The 16,947-nt window shown below is 35.2% G+C and overlaps 1 protein-coding gene and 2 long non-coding RNA genes across 3 annotated transcripts in view; 2 read left to right on the top strand and 1 right to left on the bottom strand.

Annotated features, from left to right (window-relative positions):
* LOC135117368 (DNA-binding protein D-ETS-4-like) overlaps positions 1 to 3,051 on the bottom strand; it is a 36,836-nt gene extending 33,785 nt beyond the window's left edge. The window contains exon 1 of the mRNA XM_064036475.1: positions 2,776 to 3,051. Within this exon, the coding sequence (XP_063892545.1) occupies positions 2,776 to 2,814 (39 nt within the window). The 5' untranslated portion in view covers positions 2,815 to 3,051. The remainder of the gene's footprint in view (positions 1 to 2,775) is intronic.
* Positions 3,052 to 3,223: 172 nt separating this feature from the next.
* LOC135117369 (uncharacterized) lies at positions 3,224 to 4,223 on the top strand. The gene is made up of 2 exons (XR_010276853.1): positions 3,224 to 3,713; positions 3,799 to 4,223. It is a non-coding gene; the product is annotated as an uncharacterized LOC135117369 (long non-coding RNA).
* Positions 4,224 to 12,452: 8,229 nt separating this feature from the next.
* LOC135117355 (uncharacterized) lies at positions 12,453 to 13,256 on the top strand. The gene is made up of 2 exons (XR_010276834.1): positions 12,453 to 12,836; positions 13,131 to 13,256. It is a non-coding gene; the product is annotated as an uncharacterized LOC135117355 (long non-coding RNA).
* Positions 13,257 to 16,947: the final 3,691 nt, after the last annotated feature.

Genomic DNA, 16,947 nt, shown 5'->3' with positions numbered 1-16,947 from the left:
TTAAAATCTTTCTGGATAAATGGGCTATCTACTATTCAAAGATTTTTCTAAATCGGACCAGTAGTTTCTGAGATTTATGCCTTTAAACACACAAACAAACTTCAACTTTAAATATTACTACACATAGATAGATACAAATTCATACATCTATCTTTTATCTGTACAAAGATAATTACTTTTGTAGACTATTAAGTAGATAGTACATGCATTAGTCAGTTAATTAGGGTGCGTACACACTGCTGACTTGAGAAAGCGTCTCTAGATAATTATAAGGCTTGGGACTGATGATGCGTAACTAGGGGTACAAGTGGCCTTGTTTAAGTCTTGTTAGAGACTTTATTTGCAGTTGTAGACTGTAAATGTAATGATATTTATATATAGGAGTCTAAAATGTCAATAAAGAGTTTGTCGAAATAAGGCTGTGTAAACTTTTCCAACTGAGCCAAATCATAGTTTTCCTTAAATCCCACTTCACTCACTTTATTTATAGGAATAAAAGAAAACGCTCGCACTAAAATATTGTGGAACAAGTTTTTTTGCTTGTAATTACTGAGCAATGGCTTACACACTATCGCCGCATTTAAGTGAATGTTACTAGTTAAGTTTAAGCTGATCTATTTAGGGAAAATTGCTAATTAGCAAAGAAGAATTACATATAAAAATTGTGAATGTCCTAACTCAAAGATATTATTTATATGTGTAGCTTTTACCAAGCCATATAAAGATAAACAGATGTCAAGAATGTGGACGCGTTTTAAGGAAAACTGCGTCTTTTGAGATCAGAATCGAGACGGTGAAATATATGAAACCTTGTCATACTAGTTCAAAAAACTTGTCTTTAAAATTATACTTCTTTTAAAGTGCGCTTTTTTTGATAAGTTGATGTTTTTGCCTTTTTCTCAATGGAATAAGAGGTTTTCCAAATGATTTTTAAATAACTAAGTACCTGCATACATAATTTGAATGCAGGTCGACGTTTTATTAAAAGGAAACTACCTACTTCAGACTCAGTTGCAATCATTTTTTTTAAGTTCAATTACCCGCGTTTGGAAAGAACTTTCTTGCGTTTTCCATATTAACTTCCCTTTACAATAACAATTAAATCCCAAATGCTGTCATCAATACATTTATCTTTAGCCTTTTAAATTGCTTCGAAGGCTCAAACAGATTGTTCAAATATAATCTAATCAGTATTGTATTGATAATAAATAAGTACTGATTATCGATATCTTCATAATTAGTCGTCCAACCCAATGAAGATGCCGGCAATAGGGTAGTTTCCTAAAAAATAATAATTAGTCCATCTTGTAGATTGTCCAAAATTAAGCGATACGTATTTTTTCTTTTTTAAATTGGATCAGAACTTGTTAAGATATAGCGTGCTAAAGTTGAGTGTGACGTCACAAGTTGCTACAATTTTCAGGAGACTGTGACGTAAAAGGCCCCCACTCCTAATTTTTGAAGCGTATTATCTTTGTCATTTTATGTTTAATTAAAAAAAGAAAAAATACGTATCCAATATTTTTTGATTATCTAAAAAGCGGACTAAATATTATTTCATTATTTCGACCCTGGAAACTACCCTATTATCGATATATCTCTATCTCTCTTTCACTCGCCACATTTGTATCGCGCTATCTCTTTTACACAGTCTTTAGATATCGTATCTCTAGAGTTGTTTGTTACAATCGAATCGATTTTTATCGATAGATAATATTTTTACGTCATCGTCATGTTTGTTTAAAATATGCATTTTCTATACTGTTATCAGGTGATTAATATATCTGAAAAAGATATGGATGTGTAGACAAAAAACATAAGAAAAAAATTAGAGTAAAAAGGTGCGTTGCCTTTTACGGTTGTCTGTGTGTGTTTGCATGTGTGAGTAAATAAAACTGGAAATATTTATGTGTTTAATTCCATCCTTTTTACGGTCAGTTTTAAGTTTTTTGCATATCAATTTTGATGTGAAAAACACAAATAAAAGGTTTGTTTAATAATTAAGGGTTTTGTTTGTACTTATTTATCATATAAGGCTTTGTACTGTCGAGCTTGCGTGATGACGTGATGCTTGTCAGGCAAAAAGTGCGCACGATTTTGTAACCAATTGACGGACGCGCTTGAATTAAGATTTTAAACAGATAGGTTGGTAGGTACCTACGTAAATCTCAAAATTTTGGATAAAGAATCATTATAATTTATCTTTCTTTTAATTCGTTATCGGTATCTACGCAATGTTTAAATTGGTATTTTAAAGGTACTTAGGTATATCGTATTCGTTCTAGAAGCTTGCATAACTTTATGTTAATGCAATTTACAGTTACTATAAAAACAAAAACAACCGTACAATCAAGCTTTCATGCTCAATAGAAACAATGGCACCTAAAATGCTGCAGCATACCGAAACGCTACATAACTTCTCAGAAGCGTCATTTTAGTGCCCACACAGCGTAACGTCACAATCAACATTTTATTTGCATTAAATAAAGCTATTCCTAATCCCGTCACAGCTGGGCCGTGTACGATGAATATTTACACGCTAAAATACGCCTTAAACGCTTCCATGTGGATTATATTATGAAAAACTGTTCACGTTTTATGTAAATACATTCGAGCGTCGAGCGAAAACTAGAAAGTTAACCCACACATACACAAACTCGTACGTACGTGCCTCTGTACTTGTGAGCAACGGACACGGTTTCATAATTTAATAACATTAAAAATACATTAAATCTAAAATTGTTAGAAGAAAAACAATTAAAAATAAATACTCACTGTATCTGTCTCCTCGATAAAACCAGTCTCCCACAACATGTTTTTCGTACAAACAGTTCAACACGGCCACAAAAAATGTAAAACGCAGAAAAAGTTTTCCGTTTTTAAGTTTTTATTCGACGAATATCAGTCCTTTAATGCAATGTGCTTTTGTGGACAAAGTTTACATCCCGTGACGTAATTTATTTGGAAAAACTTTTACGTAGCACGAGCGCGACTGCGACCGGGGCGGTGTCTCGATGCTGTATGCGCCGACGCCGATCTCCGAGGACGCACGAAGCTGTCCGACAAACCACGAAGTTAGCCGACCTACTTTGTTCTACTTCGAAACGCTGTGGTCGAACGGCGATTTTTTTTGCATTTTCCGATGAAATGCTGGCCGTATAGTACTTGCTATGTACATAGGTGGTCTGGTTAACTTAGTAAAAAAGTTCTTACGTTCTTTTTTCTTAAATTAAGAATTATAATTTTTCCTTCTTGTACTTCGTTTGACAGAAACGTGACTCTAGTATTGTTAGATTTGTCAGAGGTCACGCGTTTGATAAGATATTCTAAACTTTTGTTATTTTTGTACTTAACCGGTTTTGTTTGGTTCCATAGCGACGGCAATTATGAGAAGTAGTTTTTGTACATAATTTGAAACAAGAAAATTATATGTTTTTCGCAGGTAGCGAGAGCGTTGGACAGAAACGCGAAATGCTAATTTGGAGTTGAATTAATGTGCTTATATACCAAAAATACATTTCGCGCCAAATAAGTTAGCCATTAGACATTCAACAATATAATCAACTGCCCAAGAATAAGTAATTTCAGAATATAATAAAGTAATTTGACTTCAGCAGTAAAACTGAACTGTTATTGAAAGGAAATATTTTCGTCATCTTTCAAGCACTTTTCCTACACACAAAGGTCAAATTATGCGCAATTTCATATACTAGGTATTTAATGATTCTCTCTTCTCTATCGCATAATATACAAACAATTACTTTTTAACAAAAGCTCGTTAAGTTATATTACTTTCAGGACTTGCATTGAAAAGTTCTTGCAACCTTTTCTTTAAGAACCAATGAGCATAAAATCATGACAACGAAGACTATTAAACGCTCGTAAAATCTAGCATTTTACGGACATGACACAATAAGTTGGTGACATGGAGAAGGAAATAACGAGTGAAGATGTCATAACGGAAAATCTCCTAAGAAAACAGCGTCGCCAAAATGCGGGTGGTCGGGAAACGAGGAATTTTATTTATTTATTTCTCTACATACATTTACCATTACCGGTTACCCCAATGCGATAAATGCGCCTTAAATGTTACTGGCTAAATCCTTATGCACCTTCTTTAGATCCCACCTATTTTTGTGATAGCACCCAAAATTGCTATTCCTACCTCATCTACCACGATATCGTTTGTGGTTTGGCTACTTTGGATGCAAGAAACCTAGAGCTACGAAGCCTTTCAAAACTTTACGTGACAATCAATGAATAAGTATATACCTAGTTCATCATACGAGGTGCCATGACAAGCTCTACTCGCGAACCAAGAATATTAACACTGAATATTGGTCCGGAGGTATAGGTAATTATATTATTTATATTATAGACGTTTCCTTATTTATACTACACTGCCACCATGCAGTTCCAGAAAATCAATTTGATAGTTCCATATTACCTATTGTATTGTCATTCGAATTACACAGATCTACCAAGTTTCATGACTGTGTTGAAAATATCATAAACCGGTTAAACTACTAAACAATACCAATCAAAATGTGCAGTTGGGTTATTCCCAAAATCATAATTACACCTTCAAGCTAGCGGCGCGTGCATAACAATTGCATCATAACAGCCCAAAAATAAAACAACAATAATAATACAACCTACTTTAGAGCAAACCTGAATTATCACGTAACCAATGTCGAAACAAGTGACTTGCGTCTGCGCAAACGTCCCAACATGGAGGAAAGAAAGATGACCGGAGATGCTATAAGTCAAGTAGGTCAGGCGTCTTCGCGTAGGTCAAACAACGTACTGCAGGCGTATAAATAAAAAGAATAGTTACTGGTTAACTAACAAGGCGTTTGGCTTCCTCGAGACATTTTTTAAAGACTAGCCGTTTACCCGCGGCCCGCGTCCCGTGGGAGCTACTGCCCGCACCGGGATAAAATATAGCCAATGTTACTCGTGGATAATGTAGCTTTCGAATGGTGAAAGAATTTTTAAAAACGGTCCAGTAGTTTTTGAGCCTATTCATTACAACCAAACAAACAAACAAAGTTTTCCTCTTTATAATATTAGTATAATATTAGCCTGGACTATTTATTAAAGATTAGCCTGGACTATTTGGTAATAAAGAAGACTAAGTTTGCGTAGAAAGTAACGTGCCTCGTGTACAGAACACTTTTTTCGCGCTATATTTTTTAGGAGATTTTCCATTATGACATCTCCACTAGTCATTTTGTTCTCCATGAGCCCAACTTCACGGAACATCAGAGTTGTAGCTAATTCGGTTTCGGAGAACCCGACCCTTGCGTCAAATCTGTGATCGATCGAGATAACATCGACGATGAAATGATTTATGGAGTGCAACTATGATATGTCACTTGATTGTCGTTCAAAGTTAAAATCATAATTCACATTGCACTGGAAAAATCTAGGGGATCTATGAGACATATTCTGAAAGATTCGAACATTATGTCTTACTTAATAATCCTTAAAAAAAGTCTGAAATCACCAACCCGCATTGAGCAAGCGTGGTGATTAACGCTCAATCCTTCTCCGTGTGAGAGGAGGCCCGTGCCCAGTAATAGTGTTTACGCAAGTGTCATACCTATAGAAAGAATTATGTTTTTGCAACACTTAAAATTGAATGACGCTTCAGTATTTGACTGGAAGCCCTGCGTGAAAGCTGAAGAATTTTAAATGTAAAATACTACTTAAGCTAAGCGTCCACTTGTCGGTATCGTACGCAACGGACGTATCGCACGCAACGGATCGTAGTATCATTTATATAGAAACTCATATAAGTGCGTCCACCTGTCCGCAACGTGCGCATCGCACATCGACAATGCCGACACCTATGCTCCGAGAGGCAACTTTTGCGATTCCTGCCGATGACGTCATACGTAATGCCGATGCCGACCAGTGGACGCAGGACGCGCGCTCGCTCTGCATTTTCCGATCTCTTCTTGAATATGTAGTGTACCCAGATACTATGTTTTTTTTACTGTTTTTTTTTTCCAAATCTTCCTCTTCTGCTAACAAACAAGCTACAACGACAAATTGTTCTTCATCGCTTTCCTCCATTCTCACAGGAGTCCACACGTGCGTTCACTATGAAAATCCGAATGAACTGGCATCGTCAATCCGTATGCTGGTATTCTCCCGAACGCTGCCGATACAGTGGACGCACTGCGAAATATTTATCCGTTTTGTACGATGCGTCCGTCCGTTGCGTACAATACCGACAAGTGGACGCTTAGCTTTAGTAGACATCATTTAGGATGACACAAATAACGTCTCTAGCTCCGGTTGAAATGTCATTTTCACGGATGCTCAATCTAACTACATATCTTAAACTCCAGTTGTATGTGTCACAGCTAAGTTACGTTAACTCACAAATCTCCCTGCAAAAATATACCCTCGATAAAACCGTCAATGTCGTTAAGGAAAAATAAAAATAGGCAGAAATCTCTAAGGTTGTAGATTTTTAATGTTAGACGTAAGATGACGTCCATAAAAGTTTGGACTATCGGTGTTAAATGGTAGTAAAATACCACCTAACTTATTTTTTTGTAAAGTTTGTTGTAAAGTTTGTAAATTATTGTAAAGTTTCTGCAGTTTTATCTAACATAATACCACGATAAAAAGATGGCATTCCCCATATGTATTTTATCTATCTTCTAAGATCGACGTCAATAACACTATATCTTGTCAAGTGGCCACTTATTGGAAATTTCTTTGTTTTATCATCATTTCCCTCTTGAGATATTGTTATCAGTACTTATAAAGACTGATCAGTGAACACGTAGATTTGTTTTCATTCACATGAGAGTGCTGAAAATTATGATACTAACATCTGCTTTGTCTGTTTCGACGTCACAACTGAAAAACGTCCAAAGATCTCCTTCAATATGATTCGCCTAAAGTGATTCATATGACTCAAAATATTATAAGGAAAGAGACTGGTGGAGAAAATCTACTAAGTCTTTTTTTTCCGTAAATTAAAACGTGAGAGGTCATCTCTTTTAATACTTGATTATACTGAAAAATCCCTACAGATAACTGCAAATAAATAAAGCTATAGGATACTTATAATGCACTAACATGCTAATTTCCATTCGAGTTCCAACAGTACCCACTACCTAACCAAATCAGAATCGAATCTCAAACATCCGTTACTTGATCCTTGAAACTAAAAAACTAACGTACTTCATAGGAAAAGCCCACATTGAATATTTATCATTTAATTGTACGTATATTATAAACAGTTTATGACACTCGCATTTTTCCAATATAATCGTTTAGGAATACGGATCTTTATTTAATTGGACAATAAGTATAGGCTATTACGGTAAATGGTTGTAAGTACGTCTGTTTATATATTACCTATGTAGGCGTACTTACAACACTTATAGCACTTAATTTACTATAGACTAGCCGTTTTTCCGCGGTTTCCCTCGCGTCCCGTGGGAGCTACTGCCCGTGCCGGGATAAAATATAGCCTATGGTACTCGGGAAGAGCCTGGCTTTGGGCCCGGCCAACAAGGAAAAAAATTAATAGGTTCAGTAGCTTCGGAGCTTTCAGAGTATAAACATACACACAAAAAAATGTTTCCTCTTTGTTATATTAGTACAGATATAATAATACAACAGCCTTGCAAGGTGATTGGAAAGCTCGCAATTATTTCTGGGATTACAATGTCGATTAAAAATAAACATTAATATTTTTTTATACATACATTCAACAAAAAACTTACAAACACTATTATGGCTAAGTATTTTCATTATGAATGTTGGACCACGCCTTCTTGATATTGAAAAATAAATAAGCATTATCTAGTTTTTGTTTCGTATGTATTATAAAAACACTAGCTTCCGCCAGTGGTTTTATTCGCGTCCCGTGGGAACTACTTCACTTTTCGTAATCAAAGTAACGTAAAACCTTCCTTGATACCTATCGAATCATCCTCCGAGCCTTTTTCCCAAGTATGTTGGGGTCGGCTTCCAGGCTTACCGGATGTTGCTGAGTGCCAGTGCTTTACAAGGAGCGACTAGCCCTATCTGACCCCCTCAACCCAGTTACCTGGGCAGCCCAATAGCTCTTGGTTAGACTGGTGTCAGACTTACTGGCTTGTGACTATCCATAACGACTGCCAAGGATGTTCAATGACAGCCTCCATCCCTTGATACCTATAGAATATAGGAAAGATTAATTTTTCAAATCGGGTCGTTCTGAGATCGAGCCGTCCAAGTTAATAAACTAATTCTTTAGCTTTTAATATTAGCACACAAATGTTGTAGTCTTTACGAGTCTTACATAATTTACATACCTAGAATAATGTGCTTACTTTTCTATAAATAATACAGATTGGATAAGCCATTGTAGCATGTCCGTTACATAAAAGGGTTTTCATAACATTAGCACATTGGTCAGTCGTAAACGGATACAGGAAAATATTACACGGTATGATGTTATGGGGAAACTTTTAGTATCCAAATAATGACATATATAATATTAATAGCCTTTTTAATGGCATTGTATTGTACGTCAATGGTGAGCATATAGGTCAGAATAGAGTTTGCATTTTATGGTACAGTTATGTAATGTGTGAGTTGAACTATAGGTACCTACTATTGATGGCAAAAATATGTATGCTGATAGAGAAATTACTTTGATTATTCTGTGGTTAAAAAAGTCATGGTGGGGCGTAGTGGTTAGAACACTCAAATAAGAGTGTGAGTTCGATTCCTCGTAAGACCAATGCCAATTTAATTGAATGATGTCGGACTTTAATAATGTATCTTAGACACCATTGTCTGAGTCATCATCATCCTCCGAGCCTTTTTCCCAATCATCTTTGGGGTCGGCTTCATTGTCTGAGTAAGGGTGTTGAAAAACATCATGAGGAAACCTGGACATCGAAAGTCTGAAATTGTAACGTGGCGTTTAAAAGGCTTGATGACGAAGAGAAAAGCCTCGACATTGGTACCTACAAATAATATTATTATCAACTTAATTATCTAGGTGTTTCCCCGCCGATTCACAATTTACCTAAGTTATAAATTATGCAGATAACTAATTAACTCCAACTTGCTGATAAGCTTACACTTTTATGATTCGGTTGTCTTTAAATATGTCCCCGCCTTTTTCGACGAATTTTCCATTTAAATTACTACCAATCGTCTATGAAATTATATTGCATTTGCTCTCAATAACCACTACAATAGTTTGATATCAGAATATCTCTAACCATGTACCAAATACCAACTGCATTACACATGCGTGGTACCACTTCACTGCATTTTCTCCTTAAATTACGACTTGATGGACAAATAAGTTCTATAATGTTACCAGTTCTGTAGTACAAAAGTTTGTTTGTTTGCTTGTTTGTTACACTTTCTTTTAACATTTTCGCTGTTTAACGTAGTTAGTTACATGTATACTTCTTGTCATGTTTGATTATATTGCATTTTATTTATTAATTTAATTTTAGGAAGGTTTACAGACTAATGAATAATAGACAACAATTCTATTAATATTTCCTTTTAATAATATAAATGTGAATTTGTGAGAATGTAGGGATGTATGTTTGTTATTCATTCACCCAAAAACGGCTACACCGATTTGGTTGGAATTCGGTATGTAGATAGGTGTTACCCTGGATTAACACAGAGGGTCCTTTTTATGAACACACCATACGGGCGAAACCGCGAGCGGAAGCCAGTATACAATAATCATATCGCTAATAGCCGCGTACCCACCTAGCGCACAGGCTCGCGCGGCAGCCTCGGTGTCCGGATCGCGAGCGATGGCTCCCTCGGCAGCCTCAGTAGTTTTGTTCAATTTACACGAGGCCGCCTCGCGAGGCAGGCTGAGCCATCATAAGTCCGAGAGTATTCGTAATGGACAGCCGCCAACTGTCTTCCCGCTGATTTTTGTTTAAATATTTTGGATCTTTGGGGTCCCAAAGCGCATTGTACGTGCTGTACAGTTGTATTAAGCGAATGGACTCCTCCTGACTGCCCATGATATCAAAATAACAGAAGACAAACACGGCAAGAGACAAAACTTGAAGCAGCTTCGCGCGCGAGCCAAAACACATCCGTCCCCACCTAACGCACAGCGCTCACTGAGGCACCTTTGAGCGCGTCAAGTTTACCGACAACAGATGGCTCGGGGCCGAGCCGTGCTCGGTCGAGCAAACGCGCGCCCGAGGCAGGCCGAGGCACGTCCACACCAGCCGAGGCATTTGGCTCGCGAGGCTGCCGCGCGAGCCTGTGCGCTAGGTGGGTACGCGGCTAATGACAAGCCTCCACAGATAACAGACACATGCCACACATGGTTTATCTAGAAATATCAAGAGTTCCTACTGCCCAATATTACCTACTGTCACATTTTCATAACCACACCTACCTAATTACTTGCACTTTAGACTTTGTACTGTAGTTATCACGTTTAACACTAAAAGCATAATTATCAGAAGGAAAATATCTTGAGGAAAACCAAAAAAGTTTGAAATTGACATTAATACTCATACTTATTAAATTTGTTGCTGGGGAGTTTGTTGCGCAACTTATTGCCAGTAAAAAAAAATAGGAAGTGGTGTAGAGCGATCGTTTTGGGGGCTTCAAAAAGTACTGATTTTTAGCCTATTTTGAATAAATTACTTTTTATTACTTATCTTTATCTTTAAAGATGATACCATTGTCCAGCAATAGATTGAAGTTGATTCTGATAAAATGCACGCAAAACCGCGTTAAAACCAGTAGTTCTATACTTCTCCAAGTATTTTGCTTCCTTTCTACATCAAAACCAATTCACGTAGCAGAACGCAGTCGTATACTGAACGTGATTTGAACATAGAAATAATATAATGTTAGAGGATTAATTCCTGCTTTGTATGGGGTCTAAAATTAGCAGCATAACTTGGTAATCTGTGTTGAATTGACAAGCGAAGTGTTGAGCTTAGTCACGACATCTATTCATGAGCTGGTGGGTTTTGTCGTTGATAGAACATTTTCTGTATCTGTCTAAGAATAAAGAAAAGTAGGTACGGGATTAAAATTGGGTATGTGTTATTTTCTGGGGATTATTATGAAAGTAGATACAGGCTTCGAGATGCTACCGAAAACTATGATAAAACTAAACTTACATCAAAGTTTTTTATTTCATATTCTTACTTCGTTAAAAGCTAGGTGCATGGTTTCTCACATTTTAGTATCAAAAATAAATTAATATTTCGCTTAGCAGTTCAATATGCAATTATTTCACAAATGAGGCAGTAAAATGCATTTAATTTCCAAGGGTCACATTGAAGGTCGCTAGAGTAGTAATTTGCCTTTCCCTTTAACAATACTTTCAATATAGGTAATATAATAATATGTTAAGTTTTCAAACCAGTCATAGGAATTACCAATTACTGAAACGAAAAAAGATAAAAATAGATTGGGCACTTAGTCAGCCTACATATTTTTAACAGTTGACGCTCACAGGTCACTGGGAATCCCCAAATGACACGAAGCCTTGATAACAAAAAACATTGCATTTATAAGGTTGCTTGGGCCTTTTTAAAAGTTGTTTTTTTTTAGTTAATTATATAGAGACTGCGCATATGCATACACAATATGCCTGTCTTGAGGTATTCTATGAAAAAACTGGCCATTTAAATTATACCATATGTATACTGGGGCAAATCTTTCGTAGGACATTGTGCACTATTGGTATCAATATCTTCTATTTTTCTCCTACAAAAAGTCGATCATCGATTTATCAGAGCGTGAGTACAGCCTTAGTGTTTGCATTCAATTTTTAACTGTAGGAACGTATGTCACTAAATCCCAACTAACATTTTAAATGCCAAAGAGTTTGTATTCACACCTCCAAACTAAAGGTTGCTAAATTCATTTGAACTTCATTTTGGGTAGACATAGATGTAGCCCTGAAAACGGCCATAGGCTTTTTTATCTAAGCTTTAAACTTTAAAAAAAAGAGCGAAAGTTATCGAATTAAGTTAATCCCCAAAGTACCTAATACAATAAGTGACGATGTAAAAATCGCGTGATCTCTTATCTGATATACTAATTTATTGCTATTTGTTATATTACCTACAAGCTAAAGCTTACTGGATAATCTTACTAATATAATAAAGTGGGAACATTTTTTGGCTGCGATTCCTTCCAGGCTATATGTTATCCCCGCATTAAATGTAGTCATTCAAATAATGATGATAGGCTGATGATGATGATGATGATTCAAATAATGTGTGAGTCCTTCAATAAAGTAGCAGCTATAACCAGATTTCTATGACATATACAGGGGCCCGATTCTGTTAACAATTTCAAAATTTAATAGAAATTGAATAGCAATACTTAGCAGTTTTAACCATATCGGGCATTCTGCTACTAATATAAGACCAATCGTATTTCAATTACATTCGATGGGTTTGCGATTGGTCGCCCATTTGGTCTATACGGGAGTTTGTCTACCATCATATTGTAATGATAATGCGTTTGCAGACAATATAATTAATTATTGAATAACAGAAAAGGATAAAAAGGTTTATTTAAAAGAAAAAATAGTGGAATGCCACACACACTTCAATAGTAATAGAGTCGTGATTGGATCTCAGTCGGATGTGAATCGTATGTCGCTTAATTCAAATTAGTAGAATAGCGCCCCAGACTAGATGAGGAAATTATTTTGAAAATTAGTGAACTAATTACCATCGTCTCAATGCTAGTTTGTCAAATCTTTAATTCAGTTTAGACGTGTTTGTACAAAATGAAGCTTTTCAACTTGACAATTTTGTTTTTGATACTATGTATTTTCTACGTGGAAGGTAAGGAACATACTATTACTTTTTTATTTCCATAATAATCGCCTTTGTTTACTTTTTAATGAACTTTATTTAACTTTGTTTGTTATTTAGTGAATCACAGTACAATGGCTGAACTAATTAAGATGGGCACAAAAATAAATACCAACCTACCCTAGAAACTATTTTTCATCTAGGTTTGTAAATAAGTTTTCTCGGTTAAAATGTAGGGAATGGGGAAATTGGAAAATGAATTCCCAATCATTTACCCTTAACATATTTTTTGTGTTATTATATTTTGGTTTGTTTTTATTTCAGTGAAACCTACCTTCTTGCCAAAATCTCGGCTTCACGCTATTTATTCTAAAGCCCAGAATCAGACAAAAGTGAAAAAATCTCAGAAACATAGTAGAGGATGAAATTAATAAATTAAAATCAAACATACATTTTGTTTTCTTTTTTCAAAAACTGTTAGCCTGTTTTATTTTTAGACAACTTTATGTTATCTAAAAATAACCTCAATATGACCACATATTTTGAATATTTGAAAATGTAAAAAGTGTAATTTAAAATAAATAAATATTAAAAAAAAAACAACAAAAATATCTTTTTTTTTCCATTGTATATAGATTTTTTTTTAGAATATTTTTTTATTTTAACTCATAATGTTTGAGCTATTAATGCTACATGCATTTAGATAGATTAATTATTATAATTGTATTTTTTACATATGTATTAGATATTTTTGACTCGAGGTTAGTATAAATTATGTAAGATTTCAATCTTTAATCGCAAAACAACGCACATATCGATTATTAAAAGCTGAAACTGTAAAGTTAACGATCAATACATAATTGGTACAGTTAAATACTAAAACAATTATTGCACAATTTCGTTAAATATTGTACAATAAAATGTAAAGATTGTTGATAAGTTACGTTAGGCGATAAGATTACTTAAACAATTTTTATGTCTTGTTTTCCTGTTAATATAAAACAGGGTAACATATGCCTACTTTCCTCAGATAGAGCAGGTGAAATAATGCTATTTATTTCCCGTTATGGAATGTTACTATTCATCATCATCATCATCATCATTTCAGCAATAGGACGTCCACTGCTGAACATAGGTCTCCCCCTTAGATCTCCACAGATACCGGTTGGTAGCGACCAATCCAGCATCCAGCGTCTTCCGGCGACCTTTATAAGGTCGTCTGTCCATCTTGTTGGTGGATGTCATACGCTGCGCTTGCTAGTCCATGCCATACGTATAATGTTACTATTATTAAAAGTAATTTAAACACCATATAGTGAGAGTGGTAGGGTATTTTGCATAAGACTATCTGTTACCCGCGTCCTGGGGAACGTCTTCTCGACCCCCTGTGAATATAGACTATGTCACCTAGAGATAGTGTAGCTTCCCAACAGTGAAATATTGTGTGTTAACGCCTAATTCCTAATTGATTACGGAACCCTAAAAAGATAACAATTTTGTTGCATAATAGTTTGATCGGACTCTTATACCTTATACTGTAAGAAAGAGTGATCGCGACCATGCAATGTAAAGTATGCATTAAGAAAATACATCCCTATCTACCTAGATATCTGCTCAAGGGACTCATTTAACGATTTTCTATAAATGTACATCAAAAGTTACAGACTAATTAAAATAACTTGCGCTGAGTCAATTCCAACTTTTTGTTGGGAAATCATCACCCCTCTGCTGTGAATGCAGTATGAGGGAGTTTCACGCTATTACTGACTAAAACCTATCACGTTCCTTCTTAAGCCCTTTATGGACCAGGGCCGCGGTAACTCTTTCGAACAATCCCGCAGCATCGGCAGATTCCGGCATCAATTAGGTGATCTAGATAAGTATTACATAAACCAACAATAAAGACATCCGCAATTAGAACTGTATACTGTATAATATTCACATAATATTCATAATGTTATAACCACCTTGATATATAAACATTTTCCTGAACGGTGCGTTCGGAACCACAAACTTTGCTTACACAACACTGACCCGGAGATACCGGTGTACTTAGATTATACAATTTTTGGATCCGGACTCAAGTGACCTGCACTTTATCAGTTATGTCATGTGACATGTGCCTAATTTAATTAAATGGCATAACTCTTAATTGGTTGGTTTGAAAGAGTTGATAGCAACGGGAGGGAACGTCAGACAAAAACTTACCTCTGTTTCTTATGGAATCGTTGTCTCCCACGGTTGTGGTAACTTTTCCGAACAATCCTGTGTTAAACATCCAAGAGACTGTTTTTATAGACGATCCAGCTTCATCAATATCTAGGTACTACTGTATACTGCTGACCTGTATACCCTGTAATTCTAAGACAGTCAGTCAGTCAGTAAGAGTCCGACATTGATCGTGTCATACAAAACTAGCCATTCAGATTGCACAATTTAAAGTAACAAGACACAAAATATGAATAAAATAACCAAACTCACAATTTGAATATCGTCTAGATAAAATAAAACATAATATATTGCAAAGGCACGTCGATTAAAACCTAGCATTTTAATATTCGTAGACTTTTTTAAATGGTTTTCTGATCCAAAACCGGTAGGTAGGTAGGAAAATAAATAAAAAGAATAATAATCTTAAAACCCAGACTGGTACAAGTTTGACAACTTTTACAGATAGTTTCTTTAATATGGATTTTTACGACAAGTTGTTAATTAATCATTGGTAGATTCTTTTTTGAAATTATAATTTTTTTCTAACTTAATTATTTCTACGTTTTCTTCGCTCGTATTCTCTGTTCTGGAATGGTTTTCCCTCACCTCTTATATGTACTTACTTACTACTCTTACTTGTACTTCTGCTAACTGGCTGTTTCCCGCGGTTTCACATATAAAATGATACTTTGCGCACCTGGATAGAATTAGCCTATGTGTGTCTTTTTCAGGCTTATGTACCAATTAAAATCGTTTAACTAGTTGTGGGGTGAAAGCCAGACCGAAAACCAGAGTTATTTTCGCATTACATTGGTAAGGATTTGGATTAAAGATTAAACACGAACTCAATATCTTTTATTCAAACTTTCGGCAAAACAGCACTTATTGAACGTCAAAAATTAACAAAAGGCAGCCCCCAAAACGCCCACCCTTCACCACTTCTTATGTGTTTTTGCTGGGAGTTGAAGAATCATTTTTCAATAATTATAATTTTTTATTTCTATCCTCATTTTTCACTCAAAAAAATATAAAATAGTACGAACTTAAGGTCCATTTCAACTAATGTCACCAGCATCCATCCTAATGTAGTACATTTATAACAAGTCTAGACTAGACTGCATCATTGGGGGTAATATTCCTAACGTGTGTACCCCCGGGCGACTCAGAGTTATAACTTCCAATTTTGAAAATATAACTTGTGAGCATAAAATTATTTTAAAGCTCGTTATTTGTAAATATGTATGGTTTCCTTTTTGAAGTCCGGTGTGTGATCTCGTTTTGTAAGGAGATTCTTTTGAAAAAACGTCCATATTTGTGGATGTGAAGTTGTTCACTTAAATAACTGTTAATAACATATTCATTTCATTTCATATTTTAAAAAATTATCAAACACTTATTTTCATTGCAGGCAATTGCGACGAATTAAATATACCTCCATTTTCTTAACTCTTATATTATTTATCTTTGACTTAGAATGTATTTTTAGCACTGAATGTATAAGTAATCAAATGTAAAAATAGATTTCCTCACAAAATTTCCTTAATCTGAACAGAAATCCCCTTTTAAGCATTGAAATATTAATAAACTTAAACCCATTGGTAAAACCCATAGTTTATTAACCAAAACCAACGAAGTAACAAGAATTGCTTCAGGAAAAAGTTTAGGCATTATACTGATTTCTGATACGTAGGCGAATGTGGTTTTGCAATCACATCTGTAATATAATATTTTCCTTACCTTAAGAATTGTCCTTGACACCATTCCGAAGAGATTTACCAAGAAATCTTTTACGGAAAACTAAATTAATTAATGTACCTTTACTCTTGTCTTAATCAATCATCTGTATTGTAATTCTGTATTTATTAATATCCTAAAAAAACATGGTTGGGTCTTTGCCCCTGTATCTAATATCCAATTAAAATGTTTTTTT

This window comes from Helicoverpa armigera, chromosome 10 (genome assembly GCF_030705265.1).
Source record: "Helicoverpa armigera isolate CAAS_96S chromosome 10, ASM3070526v1, whole genome shotgun sequence".
NCBI classification, from domain to species: Eukaryota; Metazoa; Arthropoda; class Insecta; order Lepidoptera; family Noctuidae; genus Helicoverpa; species Helicoverpa armigera.
The sequence above is the reverse complement of the archived record's forward strand: the minus strand, read 5'-3'. Positions and strand labels throughout refer to the sequence as shown.